Raw genomic sequence first — 17,762 nt, 5'->3', positions numbered from 1 at the left:
TGCCTGCAAATCTCTTCGTAACGCTGCTTGAAATCGGTTGTTTTCTTGTCGAATTGAAAATGATCCAGTCTCTCGCAATCTATTAAATGTCAACATAAACACTCTTCGGTTTGGCACTCTTCTGTTTGGAAATCGTCGTGCATATTCTCGCACCGCCTTTAAAGCATTACCGTTGCAGAAACCGTATACAAAAACCATATCAGCATATTCACTATTAGAATACGTACGCGGCATATTGCAAAAGACAAAATTCATCTACTGTTAAAGGCTTTCAAAGAGCGACTGACAAATTCATAACAGAAAGTGGAAAATGTAATCAAATATGTCGGTGCTAGATATGGCAAGAAATGTAAACATTTTTTTTCGATTTCTCTGAAACGGAGCAAAAACGAGCATATGTCTATAGGACTTTTTTTCTTAGTTTTTTACTCCTCTACACGCTCCCGAAGTTTTGCCATTTAATTTGGAAACACCCTGTATATATATTAAAATATAAATAAATTTTTATTCAATTAACAACGAATTACGAACAATTGGAAAAATTGTGACAAAAGACGAATTTCTTTGGATATTATTCGAAACTTTTTGGACTAATATTAATATAAAAAAAAAGGAAAAACAACTTAGTTAACGAGCATTCTTGCGAAATAATTAGACATGTTAGGAGATTAATAAACTTAGATCAGTCATACGCTTGCGTGTAAAGAAAATTTTTATATACTGAAGATGGTCTAATTTAAGGTTGAAACGTCTATATGTAATATTTGTAATTCGATTATATGTTTTGTAATCAATTATAAACTAATCTTGCGTTCGTGGTGTATGCCCCTTATTTTTTCGTTGATAAATTTTTAGAAATCTTCCATAACAAATTTTTTTCTTAAAACTATTTGATCATAAAATGATCAAATATAATGAGTAAATGTTTGCACACAATTTAAAGAAAAAGCAATTTATTCACTTGTCAAAAAAAATCCATGTCTGTTATAATACTTAAGTAGTATATATATATATATACCTTATTTAATTCGTAACTTTTTCATTAGAATTTAACCAAATTTTATTAAATTTCATATTTATCCTGTAAGTCTGTAATTTCTTCCTCAGATATCTTTTCAGACGTATTACAATACGAGAACATAAGCTTCAAATCTAAAAATATTTTAAGTCAGTATATATTATTTTTACATCCATTATACAAGAGAAAATGTGCATCGTTGTACACACCTTGTTTTTCAGAGTTACTGATGAACATAATAAATGCTCTAAATCTCTTAATATTACTGAGATCTTTTAAATACGAAAATATAGGTTCCTTCCGTTTCATAAATTCTGTCTTGAGTGTTGTTAAAATACCACTGAAGATATCAGTTTCCATTGAATCTCGAAATATTTTAGGCAGGCTACCTGATGGTATTTGCTAAAAAGAAATTCAATATAATTCATACTCTTCATATGCAAAAATTTATTACTTACCTTTAAATATCTGTATCGAAAATCAAACGAAGTATACTTTTTCCAATTTATTAAAAACTGCACTGAGTTGGTAGGGATAGGAGGTATTTCTTCACAATTTTCAATAAACTTTTCTTCTGGTTTACATGTTTCATTGCTTTTCAGTTCTACTTGATTGTTACATATTACTTTGATCTTCTCTTTAAAAGGTTTACTTAAATCAGCCTCCTGCACAGGTATCCTTTTCAATGGCTCCTAATTAAAATCAAAATTTAGCAGGGTTGGCAAGTAATGTGTTTTATATATATATATATATATTTTATTGATCGTTACCTTATTATAATAACAATTTGCTAATGACATTGTGAATTTTTTATGATGGTAATGCTAACATCAGAGTTAGAAAAGTCAATCGTTACTTGTAATGGATTGAGAAAATCATTCGTTACTGAAAAAAATAACTCCTAATTTGTAACGCGTTATTTTTTAGTAACAAGTAACATTACGGATAACGTTACGCGTTACTCGTTATACTTATAACTTTTTCAGTGTAACGCGCAATAGTGACAAGTTACTTTTCAAAGTGGCTTTTCTAACTTTAGTACAACCTTAGCGTTTAGTTAGCGTTACCGTCATAAAAAATTGCAACATCGTCATCAAATTGTTTACTATAAAAAGTAACGACAAAGTAATTGAAAAGTAACATTTGCCAAACCTGAAATTTAATTATATTGCTATAAATATATATATCATAAAACATAATAGCATAAATTTACCTTCGAATGCAGATGTGGAGGTTTTTCAATAGGTTCTATAATTTCAACATTATCCTTTTCGGGTAACCAATCTGGAATGCGTCGATCTTTCCTTGATTCTATTATATTTGTTGGGCTTGTTGGCTTTACAGTTTCATTATCTACATTTATGCTATTCTTTTTATTTTGATCTTCCTTAGTGTCAATTACTTTTTTATCTATCTTTTTATTATCAGATACATCAGTTGTACATATGTTTTTTTTGGACATAAATGACTAAAATATATATGTGTATGTAATACATATACATAACTATCAAAATTTACATTTCAATAATAATAAAAAAATACATACATCTCCAAACTGCTTTTTAATATGGTTAAGCAAGATTTCAGTTTCCTTGTTGCAAGGTTCTAATTCTGTAATCTTCTTTACGTCTTCTAATGCTGCATCAAATTGCTTTAATCCTAGTCTGGCTGTTACTCGTCTGTGATAAGCTTTCACATAAGTTTTGTCCAATTGTATCGCAGATGAGCAATCTGCTTCTGCTGAATACAGGCTGCCACATAATGACATTGAGTAGGTGTTACATGTTAACAATAGAAACTAACATGATCTATTTATCATATTCGTAAAACATAAAATTTACTTGTCTTGTTTTAAATAACAAAGTGCACGATTAGCGTAGAAGATAGCGTCATAAGGAAAAAGTTTTATTGCCTCGCTGTACGAAGCGATTGCTTTGTCCCATTTCTTTTGCTTCACAAAGTCATTGCCTTGCTGCTTGTACTCTATCGCTTTGCTGTGGTTCTTCTCCAATTCTTCTTTGGACAAGGGCTCATCCGAAGACTCATCAGATTGTTCTCCAGCTTCTAATTCCTTGCATGCTTTATCCTGTGCAACAATTTATTATAAATTAATTTCAAATCTTTAGATAAGAACTTGCATAACTTTAAGTTACGCAAATGACATCACTAACAATATCAAATTTGTCCCATGATGTGTAGTCATACGATTTTATTCGTTTAGAATTGTTAGACGTTATGTTTTCTTTTATTGTACACTTTTTCTTTTTATTCTTGCTTCTGACAGGCGGTATAATTTGCTGAAATGTATAACATATCTTACTATCAAATATAAATATAAAATATATTCAAATCTCTCTTAAAGACCTTAAATCAATAAACTCATGATACTATTTATTCTTCAATATTATTCATTTGCTTTGATCTATTCACTTTTCTCTATTTCAGCAAATACCTGTCCGTTGTTGCGTTCACTCAGTATTTCTTGCTCCTTTCGTTTCATTTGCTCTTCCCAATTTTTCAAGTCTAGAAATTCATTCTGCAAATCCTCCGAATTATCTCGCACCTGCTTTTGCATCAATATCGAATTGTCATCCTCCATGATAAACAGAATTTCACAAATTGATAATAGTGTTTCGTATTGCGATTTGCTTCGACAATGCTGGTTAATGTCAATAACAATTTTTTCTTATTGTTCCCACTGGTTAATAAACAGGATTTGTATACCAGAGAAACTTTCTCTCTACTTTAAGATTATATGATATCTGAGTACTATGTCCTTGATATATTTAATAATTTTTTAAAATAATCTTACTTAGGTTTCTTAAACCTGCTTAAACCTAATGAAATGTTAGGTTATAATCCTCATGAACGACACACATTGCGGTCAAATATTTTATTATCTTCAGAAGATAAGTATCACCTACTCTGGCTATGTTCTAAAATTGACTGCCAAAAATCTATAGTGCACGTAACGTAAACTGTAGCATTTTCAGCGCTGGCAGTAAATTTGGAACACTACCTTAATTCAGGGTTTTATTACGAGATAGCGCCACAAGTCACTTTTCTTGGTCTTTCAAATTTATAAAAGACTCACGTGATACCAATCGATTTCAACGAAACTCGTTGTAGCGATAGGTATTCATGTTGAGTGTTACTGGGTAAAAGGATAATAGTCACTATTCAAGCATTTATGAGAAAATCAAAGTTGAAAATTTCAAGCACCTGTTATATATATAATAACCCAGTTCAGTAGAGGAAGATCACCGATACTGACATAGATCTCCTAAAGCGACATCCCCTTATTTCTTAGAAACTAACTTTTGCACCTTATTAATATACTAATAAAAACGTGTCCAATTGTCCTCTCTGATTTTTGAAAATATGTCACAATATGCATGATTTGCACTCAAACTAACAGAAGAAAGAGAAATATTTATGAATGTTAATGAAATATGTTTTCCACTTGATATTTTGGAATAACCATGCAACTGTAAAAACGCAGCTTTTATAAGATGCGCAAGATGCCGCGAAAATTATTGTTTTTCATGTTTTTATGATAAATATCATCTTGCAACACACAACATGTATTGTACCATCTACTTCTAATGAATAAAACACATTTCATATTTATTCGTGTTGTGTATATAATTATCTGTTAAACATATTTCCTGGACAGAGAATGCAAACGAAAAAATGCATTTGTAATGTACAATAAATATACAAAATGTATTAATCTATTGATATACATTTATTTTGTATAATAATTGTATTTTACAAAAGAAAAAAATTCGAATCCGCAACGTCGACGTTACTAGTTAGACGCGCTATCGCTGCGCCACGAGTTCTTCGATCAAACCATCTTTTGAACTGGCTTATTAGGCATTCGAAATTTTCAACTTTGATTTTCTCGCTTGAGTAGTGATTATCCTTTTACTCAGTAACACTCGACGTGAATATCTATCGCTACAACAAGTTTCGTTGAAATCGATTGATATCACATCATGAAGTCTCCTTAGACTTGCAGCGTGTAACAGCGTGCACTGTTAGAAATGTTTGTGAATTTACAATACCTTTACAACAAAAATATGCAGTAAATTTACAAACCATATAACGTTTTGCTGTGATTTCACAATATTTGTAAATTTATAATAGAAATTTGTTGTGAATTTATAAAATTTGAGCGCCGCGCATGCGTTTTAGAGTTTTGCTTATATACACTTTACCACAAAATGTTATTGTAATTTCATAATATAACTGTTTAAATTTACAACACATTTTTGTTGGATAAAAACTTCCAATATTTTTAGAAGTTTATAACAGAAATTTCTTACAGTGTGGAAACTGTTGCATTTTTGCAGGCGCGTCTGAAATTGTTCAAGATATTTTATTAGAAAAGATTCAGATGAATTTAAACAAAATCATAAAAAAGATAATGACTTTTTGATGACACTCTGTTATAATTGTATATAAAATATGTCCATTTATATAACATTTTTTCCTGGGAGCTTAAAAGCCAAACGCAAGTTCTAAATACAAAAATATCTATTCAACAATTCTTGTACACATAAAACGATAATATACGTTTCGATCATCCTAGATTGAATCATCTTTAGTATTTAAATAACAATTTAAAAACGTTTGTTAACATATAAATCAGTTGTGTATCATAGATTACATTAAACGCATAAATTAAAAAAAGATTTTTTTAAATTCCGTCCTTCTAATTAATTTAAAATTTTTTAATTATAACATTATATGCAAAGCTTCGCATTGTTAGTGGAGTAACATTCAAGGTATTATTTAAATAATAAAAATAATTTGAAATTTATGAAATTATAAACTAATCAATTACCAATTATATAATTGACTGAAACAAAGAATAAAGGCATTGCAAAAATTTCTCGATATATGAAATCGTTATTAAAATCGCTTATCTGTTTATTTTCTTCTTATCGTTTACTCTCATAAATGATACATGAGAGTGTAAAACATATTGTAAAGACGCAACATTTGAAAGATGCAATCTTACACGTTAAATATTTTTTAAATATTTCTTGAACGTTTTTTAGACTTTATTAACGGTATTAATTTTTCTCTCATCTGTTTCGAGAAAGTAGAAGCTGTTTAATGGAATGTGCTTCAATATCCCTTCTTAAGTGCTTTACTTAACGTTTGTAACACCAAAAAAAAAAGTTTCTCTGATTAAAAAAAAATCTGTTTGAATAAAAAAAAATGTGTGCATTGCTATATGGTTAAAGAAAAATTTCTTTGATTTGAACATCATTTCTTAAAATCAAGTAAATTTTTATTTTTTTCAAAAGTATTTTATTTCACAACTTAAAAAAAAAATCAAAAAAGAAACGATCTCTTTATTTTAAACAACTCTGAGTGAACATTCGCGAACATCATTTCATCCTTGTTATTTATCAAATATTAAAAACAAAGATGAAACGATGCACGCAAACGTTAAGTGAAACGCACCCCTTGTGGGATGCTACGGCCGTCGGAGGGGAACTTTGCTGGTGCGACCGGGCGCGATGGCATGCGCGATTTACGCGTACTGAGCTTGACATTCGGCCCTTTTTAGATCTTGGGTAACTGCCATCGGATTACGATCGCGCCTATAGCTGCGAAATGTTTAATATCTGCGAGACTTAGCCGCGACTACAGTCTCCCGAGTTTTACTCGCGGTAACCAGTCCGCCGCCGACGAGCGCCAAGTGCGCACCTGCGACGTGATATGCCTCCTCTCTCGGTCCTTCACGGCTCGCGGTCCCCAGCCGTTTCTTCGAGATCTTCAGCGGGGCCGTAATTCTCACGATCCTTGTAACTCGCTTCGGCGTGACCCGTCTTGATTCCGCGACGTACTTAAACTTCGGAAAAGTTTCGGGGAAACTTTTGGAATTTTTTAAGAACTTTTTCTGGATAACCTGTGCTTGAGAAGCGATAGATCTCTATTGGTCGCAAGAGATTTCTAAATTACAGAAGAAAACTGAAGAAACACATGGACTTGAAACGCTGATAGTTACAAAAATGATGGAAGAAAGAATGTCTTAACTGTTATTAATTTTCCATCAGAATTGGTATAAAATTGCACACATCTGTCATTTCAATATTTATCAAGCTTTTTTAAAAATTAAAAAAAAGTTTTTTTTAATAATTTGAAAGCAACATAGTACATTTAATAATAGTTTTATAACAATTTTGGAAAAAACATGCTAAAATCATTGCGGAACTGCAATAAAATCTGCAGAAAAATTGCCGATAGTCTCCATTATTAATTCAATTTCGATGATTGAAGTAAATATTCAATTTTATTTCAGTGTCTTTGTAGAGAGAACGGTAGAAAATTTAATTAAGAAGTTGTTAATAATGCGAAAGAGCCGCAACGTCGATATTTATCGCGACCGCTAACGAAGGCTGGCAGATTGATTCTTTAAATCAACTCAATATTCCAGCCACAGTTGATTTCGTAAATCACCTAGTCAGAAGGTACCGTTGACTAGTGTATCGATCAATGATTCTCTGATTTAACGTGACGACGCGGAAACGGTGAGCGTATATTTATTGGTGTATGCGCGAGTGAAAGATGATCTTGCGCAAAGAAGAAGATAACAAGAGAGCTAGTTATGATTGATAAAGTATGTTACACGGTGAGTTGAAACTTCCTTGTTATAATTTCGTTTCTTTTTTTCAGTGCATTTTGCACGACACCGAGAAAGAGATCGTGGAGGCAGTAAGGTATGTCTTCGCACCAAAGTTACACAAAGTTCGAATGAGGTAAAGCGAGATCGTGACTCGAATACTGATTTATATGCGGAGAGACATCAGACAAAACGAGAAATTTGTCTATTGATAATTTATGTGCCGTTTCTGCGAAGCTATAAATATTTACAAGGATATTTTCTTCATGCATTTATTATCTGTCAATTTGACACGTGTTGCCTGATTTTACAATCGCAAACTATGTATAAACATGCAATTGATAAAAATGTAATTCACTAACTAATATTTTTACGTTGTAAAATACTGTTAAAAATAATTGTGATTATTTTGAAAAAGTAAATTTAAGAATATTTTTTTATGTTATTGAGTAATTTTTCTTTATATTATTAGATGCTACTCGAAATATATAAATTTTTTAATTATTTTATATATAACACAAATACAATTTGTAACTGATAATTTATGTCCATGTGTTCATTAAAGAGAGCTTAGACACGACCTTGGCCAATGTTCAAAGTTCTATTTTGCCGAGCTGCGAGTTGCTAAGACTGAATAATTAAATTAAATTAAATATTTGTTTAGTTTTTCAAAGACTGTGCTTAACATTTGAAATATAATTTCTATATGAATCAACGTGTTATTTAACTTGCAATACAATATCAATAACATATGTTAATTTTACAATTTTAGATTATTATTGACATATATCTTAAATATAATTAGTATTTTATGCTATAATCTTATCAACTAAATTTATATAAATGATCGAAAATATGGCCTTCGACTTTGACGTATAAAATCCAAACCGAACATATTCCCGTCTTTGACATGATTAAAACGAGACATTTATGAAGTTTCTGGTTTTTAATACAATAATATTTTTTGTATGTGAATTGCAATTTCTTATTATATGAATTTCTTATTATATGAAAATTTCTTACTATATTTTCATGCATTAAAAATATGATACTCGCAGCAATAAAAAATTACTTATTTTTAATCACTTTTTCTTAAGATAATTTTTATATATAAAAGATGTTAACGTAGCAATGTTAAAATCATTCCCAGAATTATTGTACAACAATTCTTATTTAATCCTCTTTAATAAAATATCGTTCTGAACACAATAAATCCCGTATTTGCACTGACGAATCGTTGGCGCGGTGAATGCGCTTCTTCTAGGAGAAATACCAAATTTCGTATTTCATTAAAGGCCGCGGTTTTCGTTGCGATATTTTCGGTAAGGTCGTGGGGAAATATAGTGCGACGGTCAGACGATCCGTCAGACACGGCGACGACGTTGTCGCACGCGTATTATTAACGGCGTCATCGCGATAGCTGCTGCACAAGCGATGTAAGTAAGGATGAAGCCATCGAGTATTCATTCCGGTGTACTAAATGCACGACACGAATCGTCTCGCGTATAACATTATAATGAGTTCGCCGCTCCGAAGATGCCATACGCGTCGATGGAGCTTTCTAAGATGTGAACGTAAAATATGCATACGTCTTCATACCTAAATCGTTTGTAGTAAAACATCAAGCTTATACAGAGTATTCAAAAGGCCCGTCTACAATACACGTAGTAAGCTTGGTTTAAGAAGTAAGAGTAGGTATATTGCTGGATTTCACACTGCATCCGATTTTCATCTGCATCCAATCAGAAAACAGGATTCCGATAATACGAAGCAAAATTCATCGGAATCCTGTTTTCTGATTGGTTGCAGAGCGTCGTCGAAAATCGGATGCAAGAGTTTACAGTAAGTGTAGATGTAGGCGTAAGTGAAATAAATTAATTTTATTTCTTACTCCTACTTCTTAAACCAAGCTTATTACTGTAGATGGGCCTTTAGATTCAAAATTTCAAGATACAGCTTTTTAGCAGCAATATATAGATCAAGCAAAAAAGCGTTGGCTACCTGATACTCTCTGTCAAGTTACTTCTCTCTTATTAATGACTTATATTTATTAAAAGTCTATCATTGTTTCTGTAATAGATGTACGTTCGGAATAACGTAATACACGTATTTGATAATTTTAATATTTTCTTATCTGAGTATAAAAGATGCCAAACGACTCAAAATCTTTCATATATGAAACATATAAAGCTTGAGAAAGTTTCGAACTAATTAGATAAATCTAAACACAAGTTGTTCAGTGAAGTAAATGCAATTAAAATAATTAAGAAAATAAGTAATTACTATATGATATCATGCTATAAAGAGTTCTTTTAAAAATTTATGTTTTATGTACCTAGAAAATCCTTTTCTTTAACGTGAGACAGAAAAAAATAGTAATAGAGCAGGAACAACCAGCTGATTGTCTCTTACATATTTGAAACACTTCAGAAGTCAAATAATAACAAGTAAAGTGCCAAGCACTTGTAACCGCACTTTGAGATGCATTCTCGAGGTGTCGATCGACAAAGTGCACACTAAAGTGCGGCAAAGGTCGCGCGCCCGGAAATCTCGTGCAAATAGTGTGTTTACCCAGACACTTCGCTGTTACTTCGTCGTCCAAAGTTATATTTACCACCGCATTACTGGCGCAATTCCCGAGAGACATTAAACCAGACATTATTTACGATGAGTTTCCGTGAGAGTGACAAAAAAAAAGGATGCAGCCGCGCCAGTTCTCAGATTTGTTGTTTGGTAATGACGTTTCGCTTGTGACGCTTGCAACCGTTTTTAGCGTCATATCGATGCAATCTGAAACTCTGTGCCGCTCATAATTATGACGAAATACGCGTATAAAGTGCCGGGAATGATATGAATTTCAAAGTAGTCTTAGCGAAATAAAGTTTAAGAAATAAATGAAAAAAAAATTGATTTTTTTACAAAATTAAATTTTAACGCAAATATAAATCACATATTCTTTTTGTAAACTTTTAACTTAAATTATAATTGTTTTTATGCAATATGTGAAGTTTTATATTTGTTTTTATATTTGTCATAGTTGCTAATACAGATTATTTAAATATTCATCAAATAAAAGAAATTTTATGAAAGATGATTTTATCGATTGCCTTAATTTATTTTATATTTTGGTGAGTCTTGTCTTCGTTGAGTCTTTTTTTACCGCAAATTATGGCGACTCTGATTATTTGCGCAGCATAGGAATATAGATAGACTAGATAGAATCTAGGCCTAGATCATTCCATTTTTAGTCACTTTAAGACACTTTCGCATATCGTGAGATATTTTTGGCGAATGATGCGATCACGCGTGCTGCGACGTGTCATCGCGACAACTTTGCATCGCGAGATGATTCTCGAGTGGATCGTAGTTTCTTCTAAATGGTTCTCTCTCGACATCTGTTCGAAAAGTTTGGCGTCGCGAACGATCGTAAACCGGCTTTCAACAAGATTAAAAACAACGAGCAGACAAACAATATCGCGGAAAAGTTGCGTTTTATAATAAAATAAATTAATTGTTTACTGCCGTAAGATGCAATTACAAAATGCGTGTTGCATAGGACACAAAAGCGCTGAAATAAATTCGACTATCGGTCAAATTTGATATTTGCATAAACGTCACACGTAATAAATATAGAGGTAAATTTTTGTATAATGATGTAATATCTAATCCCTCTTTTAAGTAATTATATTGTAAAAATTTGTTAGCTGTTTCATTTGTTATTATACTTGAAAATCAATTTAGTCTTTGCATGTGATGAAATTAGAAAATTTAGGATCGAGAAAATAAAAAGAAATGATACACTGTTAGAAATGTTTATGAATTTACAATAAAAATTTGCAATAAATTTACAAACCATATAACATTTTGTTGTGATTTCACAATATTTGTAAATTTACAATAGAAATTTGTTGTGAATTTACATAACTAGCGTGCCACGCTTGCGTATTAGAGATTTGCATATACTTTACCACAAAATGTTATTATAATTTCACAATACTACTGTTTAAATTTATAACACATTTTTATTGGATAAAAACTGCCAATACTTTTAGAAGTTTACAACAGAAATTTCTTACAGTATAGAACGCTATTAGCTAACAGAAAAATCATTTTTCATAATATAAGTTATTTCGCGATGGCTCGAAATAGATTGTATCTATATCCTACATCAGAAGTCCATTTCGATGCAATAGGTCACCTTAAAATAGAGATTGCATAGGAGAAATACGAAAAATAAAATTCGTAAATGTTTGCGCATTGAAACGAGATTTATCTTGTATCTTTTCCATTGTCTAGTATTTTTCCCTATGTAAATTAGTTTATTATTTAGGACTAATTATTATTAACTAAAAGCATTAATTTACTCCTTTTTCATCATTAAAGTAAAGTAGACTTTAATATATCACAAAGAAAGCTATATACAATTTAATTCTCTCAAAAATATTTTAAAGACCGAACACACGTTGCGGTTTGCAACTGCAGTATAATTTTCCTCTCAGGTTCGACAGACGAAAATTTCTGGAAGTATGAGTAACAACGTGCTCGCGAGCACGTCGTTCTCGAGAAGAAACTGGCACGGTGCACCTGAATGGATAAAAGATGACGGTCTCTTATCAGTACCAGGTCGCCAGTTCCACCAGCGGTGGATTCACCAGGCTCCTGCTTATGTGGCGCGGTTCCCTGTACAAGCTCATCTACAGGGAACTGCTGCTTTTTTTACTTGTCTTCGGTATCTTGTCCGCGCTCTATCGCCACGCCTTCACTGCCACGCAAAGAAGGTGGACATTCCAATATTTTAATGCTCTAAATATACACATATGTAAATCTAGAAATAGAAGATATAGAGGATATAGAGGACAAAAATTATTCCGATATCATTAATTTCATCTATATTAATAGTATTAGACACAAGTATACAAATGAGCAAATTTTTCTTAACATTAATTAATTTACATATATTCACCCATTTTCTATTCTTCTTTTTTAATTTGATTAATTTTTTTCGTTATTAAAAGTTGCTTGTAATATATAACGTGTTATAGGGAATTCGAACAAGTCGTCATCTACTGCGACACCTTGATCAAATTGATTCCGTTGAGTTTCGTGCTTGGATTTTATGTGTCCTATGTGGCGCAGAGATGGTGGAAGCAATACACAGCAATACCATGGCCCGACAAGTGAGTTTAGATGCAATTTTCAAGCAATGCATCATAAATTGTTGTTAAGAAGGTTCTCCAGTCATTTGACATAACATAGGAACTTGATCAAATTTTGAGAATAAATTTGTTATAAAAATAAAAGCATTTTTCCTGCATTTTTTCAAATTTTTTTATCTATCTAGATCAAAAGTTATTTCAATAAAAAGTAATATTTTTTAAATTTGTACTGTAATAGAAATATATGAAAATGTATTACAAAATAATGATACAAATCTCAATTTTTTAATATAAGTACTATATGAATTCAAAAATATTTATGTAAAGTTACATTGAGATGCAGACATTAATTGTTCAGTAAATAAACAAAATATTTATTTGTTATAAATTAATTGGTGAATCTCAATGAAACTTTGCATAAGTCATGTTTAATACTTAATATATTTATATAAAAAAAATTTAGATTTATGTTATTATTTAAAAAATTTTTGTTTATAACATTAAAACTAATAACAAATAAAATAAATAATCTATAAAAATATGTTGCTCAATGAAAACAGAATGTTATGAACACAACTTTCACACGTATATAGTTTGTTTAAAGTGTAAATATTAATATATGTGTTTTATGACTGGAGAACTTCCTTAAATCTCAAAATTTTTTGACAATACAAGTTAATATTTTTTTCTTTCTTTTGGCTAAAGCTTGAAAAATGATAGCCAAAAGCTAATTGTCGAAAATAAAAAATGTAACTTTATTTTCATTACATAAACTTCTTTGTGATTTCCTCATTCTTTCTTTCTTTTTGCAGGGTGATGCATCTCGTCGCGCTCTACGTCACGGGAAACGACGATTACAGTCGTATGCTGCGCAGAGCCCTGATGCGTTATCTAAACCTCTCGTTGATACTTGTACTACGTTCCATAAGCTCGGCGGTGAAGAGACGATTTCCCACTCTCGATCACGTCGTTGATTCCGGTAAATCACAGTACTGTAACCACTATCGTCGTCCTAGTGGCAATTAAAAATTAACGAGCTTGTTGCAGGCTTCATGACCACGCTGGAGCTCCAATTGTACCAGTCGGTGCCGAGTGTCGAATTTAACACCTATTGGATACCCTGCACATGGTTCATTAATCTCCTCAAGGAGGCACGCAAGACCCATCGGATATCCGATGCGCAAGGTTTAAAGCTAATAATGGAGGTGTGAGCGAACTCTATGTGTTCTTTTTTCAATCTCCTCGTTTGTTCTTTAAAACTTGATAAAAAATTTTCTTTATTACAAGATGAAAAGAGTTCTTTTTCTAGTTATGGACATTATTTTATATAAATAATTAATCAAAATGTAATAGTCTTAATGATTAATGCTTAACAGGAAAGAAATTAAAATCATTAAAATTTCTTGCTTTAGCATCTATTTTGAATCCTATTGAATCCTACTTTTGCAACAAAAGTAAGGAATAATTATTTAAGTTATTTTATTCTTTTAAAGACAAAAGTCGTATTAAGCATGTTATCTTCTATTTCCTGAGTTCGTTCCTGTTTATCATGTTAGTTCGTGAAGCGCAACATCATGCATGATACGAGATGATTGTATACTGGTAACAGTGGTAACTAGAAAATCAATCGTTTGGTTAGAGAAATGATTAAATTTTATGGGTAGCTACCGTGACGGTAGCCAATGGATATATGGCCGATTCAAAATACGTCGTAAGCCATGTCGCAGTCTATCAACTACGTTTTTATTTTCCGCGATTAGGCACGCGTGTCTCAAACACATTATGAGCTCGCACGAGTATCTTAATCATTTGCTGGAGATAATATTTCTTTTCTTCACGCATCAAGCATTTTTTTATGCATGAAAATAAAAGGAACAAGTAAGAGTTAATCTTGATCTATAAAAAACGCACGATGAATTAATCAGCGAAGATGATATCTAAGCAAATTTAAAAAGAAAAAGCAAATAAAAAAATATTTTTTACTTTAGTATATCCTATTATATCTCAACATTCACACTTTGATATCGTTAAATTCATTAAATTTTTTTCAGAAACATTGATTAATAAAATTAATTAATCGGTGCAAAATCTGTCTCTTGCTCTATAAAGTCAATCTGATTTGTAGGAATTCAATGAGTTTCGGACGAAGTGCGGCCTCTTGTGGAGCTACGACTGGGTGTCAATTCCTTTGGTGTACACTCAAGTGGTGACACTCGCTACTTATAGTTTCTTCGCAGTCGCCGTAATCGGACGACAATACATTGAGGGCGTCGAGAAACAATTTCAACTGAAAATAGACAAATACGTGCCCATTTTCACGATTCTGCAATTCTTCTTCTTTATGGGACTATTGAAGGTAGCTGAACAGCTGATAAATCCTTTCGGCGACGACGATGAGGATTTCGAGCTGAACTGGCTGATCGATCGTCATACCAAGGTAGGGGCACTCTCTCTTGTCTATAAAAATATAGGAAAATTGTGAAACATCGCGTATACTTAAGGTACAACTTCATGCTGACACTTGACGCACATTTTTAACGTTAAAATAGGCCACATAAAAATTGGTGAATATCAAGCGTCAATTTTGATTACGTGACCCGTTTTGACGCTAAAAATGAGCATCGAGAGTTAGCATAAAATTATACTTTCCTCCCCTCTTTATACTCGTATATTAGGTATCGTACCTCGGAGTGGACACGTTGATGAATCGCTGTCCACCGCTCGTCAAGGATATTTACTACGACTCCGAAGATGTGAGCCTGCCATATACGGAAGCGGCTGCAGCGTACAAGAAGAAGACTTATCGCGGTAGCGTGGCGAACATGATGTTAGTATCTTATTATACATAACATACATATATAGCTTATTGTAATATTCGTAATAATCGATAAGATGATATTTTTCACAATAAATTTTTTACAGTATTTTAAGATGCTGTAGCATCATTATCAAATCGACGATCAATTTAATTGTGAAAATCGCATATATCATACTTAAGATATAATTTCATACTGACACTTAACGCTGAATTGCATTTCAAGTCCGACAGTAAGCAGCACGCAGTTTATATAACTGAAAGATGTATTTAGATTTATATATAAAAATATTATTAGATACCTACATTTATCTCAATCATATATGCTGCTTCTTTTACTTATTTCGTTTTATTTATATAACGATCTAGATTAATTAATAACTTATTATTGTTAGTAATATTTATTTTGAACCAGAACAGATTAAAAGTTTATATCTAATTTGTATAAACCGATTTTAATTGCGAAATTGTTCGTAAAGAACTCTGGCGAGTTCTAAATCTTTTGGGATACAGTTTTGAAGATCTAAAATTCGTTTTGAATATTGAAATCTTGAACATTATATTCTACGACAAATGCCATCGGTTTTTCTCGATCTTTTCAGGGTGCCCGAAGAGAAACAGATGATGTTTTTGCCCGAAATTTTGGAAGAGGAGGAGGAATGCACGACAATTTTGACACCTCGTACTTCCACTGCCAGTTTAACGAACCCGAATGACAATCCAGTGAACGAAATGCGGTAAGATTATAATTGGGGTGCATATTGATGTATTCTAATTCTCATGAATTCAGATTAATATTGATTGTTAATTGATATTAAATAATGTAATTTTTAAATGTAATATCTTACTTTAACACTGTGCAAAAGAGTGAATTGTTACTTCCCAAGTAACGGTAACGATAATGCGTTACTTTTTATAACGATAACAATGATGTATTATTTTTATGAAGTAACGTTTCCAATCTATTTTTAATATTCTAACACATTTTTTAATATAAGGAAGCTATATAAGCTTTTAATGTAAGGAAGCACTTGCATATGTAAAAATATTTCAAAGCTTCTCTTCTCTACCCCGTTTTATTACCATAACGAATAAGCTTTGAGGAACTCCATTAAGTTAGACTCGTTTGTTTCAGCCAGATCAGCGGGTCCCCTTCAACATCTGCGAAGATGGCTCGCAATTGTTCCGAAACGATTATGCAGCTGGATGGTCAAGAGCAACCACCGATCGAAACGGAGCAACGACGGGTAATAGTCGAGGCTGTCCGGAAGTTCACTTTGTTGACGAAGAGCTCGGCATCTCGCTCTGGGAAACCCTTCTTTCCGGTTCTAACGAAAACTCCTAAGTCAGTGTTGCGTCCTTGGCCGAGCGCTACGAACATCCAACATCCTGCTCAGATATCGTCGATTCCGACGCCTGCAATTCCTACGTCGACTATCGTTGAGATTGAAGGTCCATGGGCGAAAGATTCGTTCAAGAGCTTGCATCGTCGGCCTTCCATGGACTCCGAGGGACGACCCAGCGTTTCATCGCAGAATGAGAAGAAGCAAGAAGGTGTCGTGAACTCGGCATTTGCGGAAGAGAGAGTGGATAACATATCGGACATTTGTGATTGCGATGACACTGAGGAAGGTGATGATTGCTCGTTGTCCGGACCTTCACACCAGTCTCGATGCACACGAGTCTCTTGTCAACAATCATTTACTTCAGAGACGATCGATATGTCCGTGATTAGTGGCGAACCAATTAGTCTTTCGAGCATCAAGAGTTCTTCGAAGTACTCGATAACAAAACGAGACCGGTCGATCAGCGATTTCAGGAAGAAGAAGAGTATCCTCCGGTCGAGGTTGTCTGGCAAACTATCGAACCGCAGAAGAACCACCGATAGCATACCCACGGTAAGCACAATCTTGAGTCAGACCTGGAGCTCGCCGAACCTGAGCAACTTGGAGGAGCAGGTGAAGACTGCACAAAGTGTCAAAATTGATTCTTCTTCTTGTAAGCAGGAGAAAGACCAGGAAGATTATAAATTATAAATAATGTATTAGGTGCGCAACTAAGTTCTCGCTGTTATTTTGATGAAAATGCAACTTGATTGTGAAAAAATGGTTACAAATGAATCATTGAAAG

At 32.6% G+C, this 17,762-nt stretch overlaps 2 protein-coding genes across 2 annotated transcripts; one reads left to right on the top strand and one right to left on the bottom strand.

Moving 5' to 3' along the window:
* Positions 1-985: 985 nt before the first annotated feature.
* spag (RNA polymerase II-associated protein spaghetti) lies at positions 986-3,842 on the bottom strand. The gene is made up of 8 exons (XM_018446186.1): positions 3,471-3,842; positions 3,190-3,315; positions 2,860-3,104; positions 2,565-2,769; positions 2,232-2,486; positions 1,477-1,710; positions 1,228-1,420; positions 986-1,152 (listed from the first exon to the last, which is right to left on the bottom strand). Exons 1-8 carry the CDS (start codon positions 3,615-3,617, stop codon positions 1,064-1,066), a joined length of 1,494 nt encoding a protein of 497 aa, XP_018301688.1. The 5' UTR covers positions 3,618-3,842; the 3' UTR covers positions 986-1,063.
* An 8,333-nt stretch (positions 3,843-12,175) lies between these two features.
* On the top strand, positions 12,176-17,681 carry LOC108722331 (bestrophin-4). Its single transcript, XM_018447376.1, has 8 exons — positions 12,176-12,439; positions 12,704-12,838; positions 13,630-13,796; positions 13,865-14,022; positions 14,943-15,254; positions 15,493-15,644; positions 16,235-16,369; positions 16,768-17,681. The coding sequence occupies exons 1-8, from the start codon at positions 12,261-12,263 to the stop codon at positions 17,666-17,668; spliced, it is 2,139 nt and encodes a 712-aa protein (XP_018302878.1). The 5' UTR covers positions 12,176-12,260; the 3' UTR covers positions 17,669-17,681.
* Positions 17,682-17,762: the final 81 nt, after the last annotated feature.

The sequence above is a fragment of the Mycetomoellerius zeteki genome, unplaced genomic scaffold (genome assembly GCF_001594055.1).
Source record: "Mycetomoellerius zeteki isolate Tzet28-1 unplaced genomic scaffold, Tzet1.0 scaffold105, whole genome shotgun sequence".
Lineage (NCBI taxonomy): Eukaryota > Metazoa > Arthropoda > Insecta > Hymenoptera > Formicidae > Mycetomoellerius > Mycetomoellerius zeteki.
Note: the sequence above shows the minus strand (reverse complement) of the source record. Positions and strands in the feature narration are given on the sequence as shown.

Bases quoted from the DNA above. Each gene is read 5' to 3' on its own strand.
- LOC108722331 (XM_018447376.1), top strand. From the start codon at position 12,261: ATGACGGTCTCTTATCAGTACCAGGTCGCCAGTTCCACCAGCGGTGGA. The intron at 12,440-12,703 runs GTGGACATTCCA...AACGTGTTATAG, and splicing joins TTCACTGCCACGCAAAGAAG to GGAATTCGAACAAGTCGTCA. The intron at 14,023-14,942 runs GTGTGAGCGAAC...TCTGATTTGTAG, and splicing joins GTTTAAAGCTAATAATGGAG to GAATTCAATGAGTTTCGGAC.
- spag (XM_018446186.1), bottom strand. From the start codon at position 3,617: ATGGAGGATGACAATTCGATATTGATGCAAAAGCAGGTGCGAGATAAT. The intron at 1,421-1,476 runs GTAAGTAATAAA...ATTTCTTTTTAG, and splicing joins TTCGATACAGATATTTAAAG to CAAATACCATCAGGTAGCCT. The intron at 1,153-1,227 runs GTGTGTACAACG...AAATATTTTTAG, and splicing joins CAGTAACTCTGAAAAACAAG to ATTTGAAGCTTATGTTCTCG.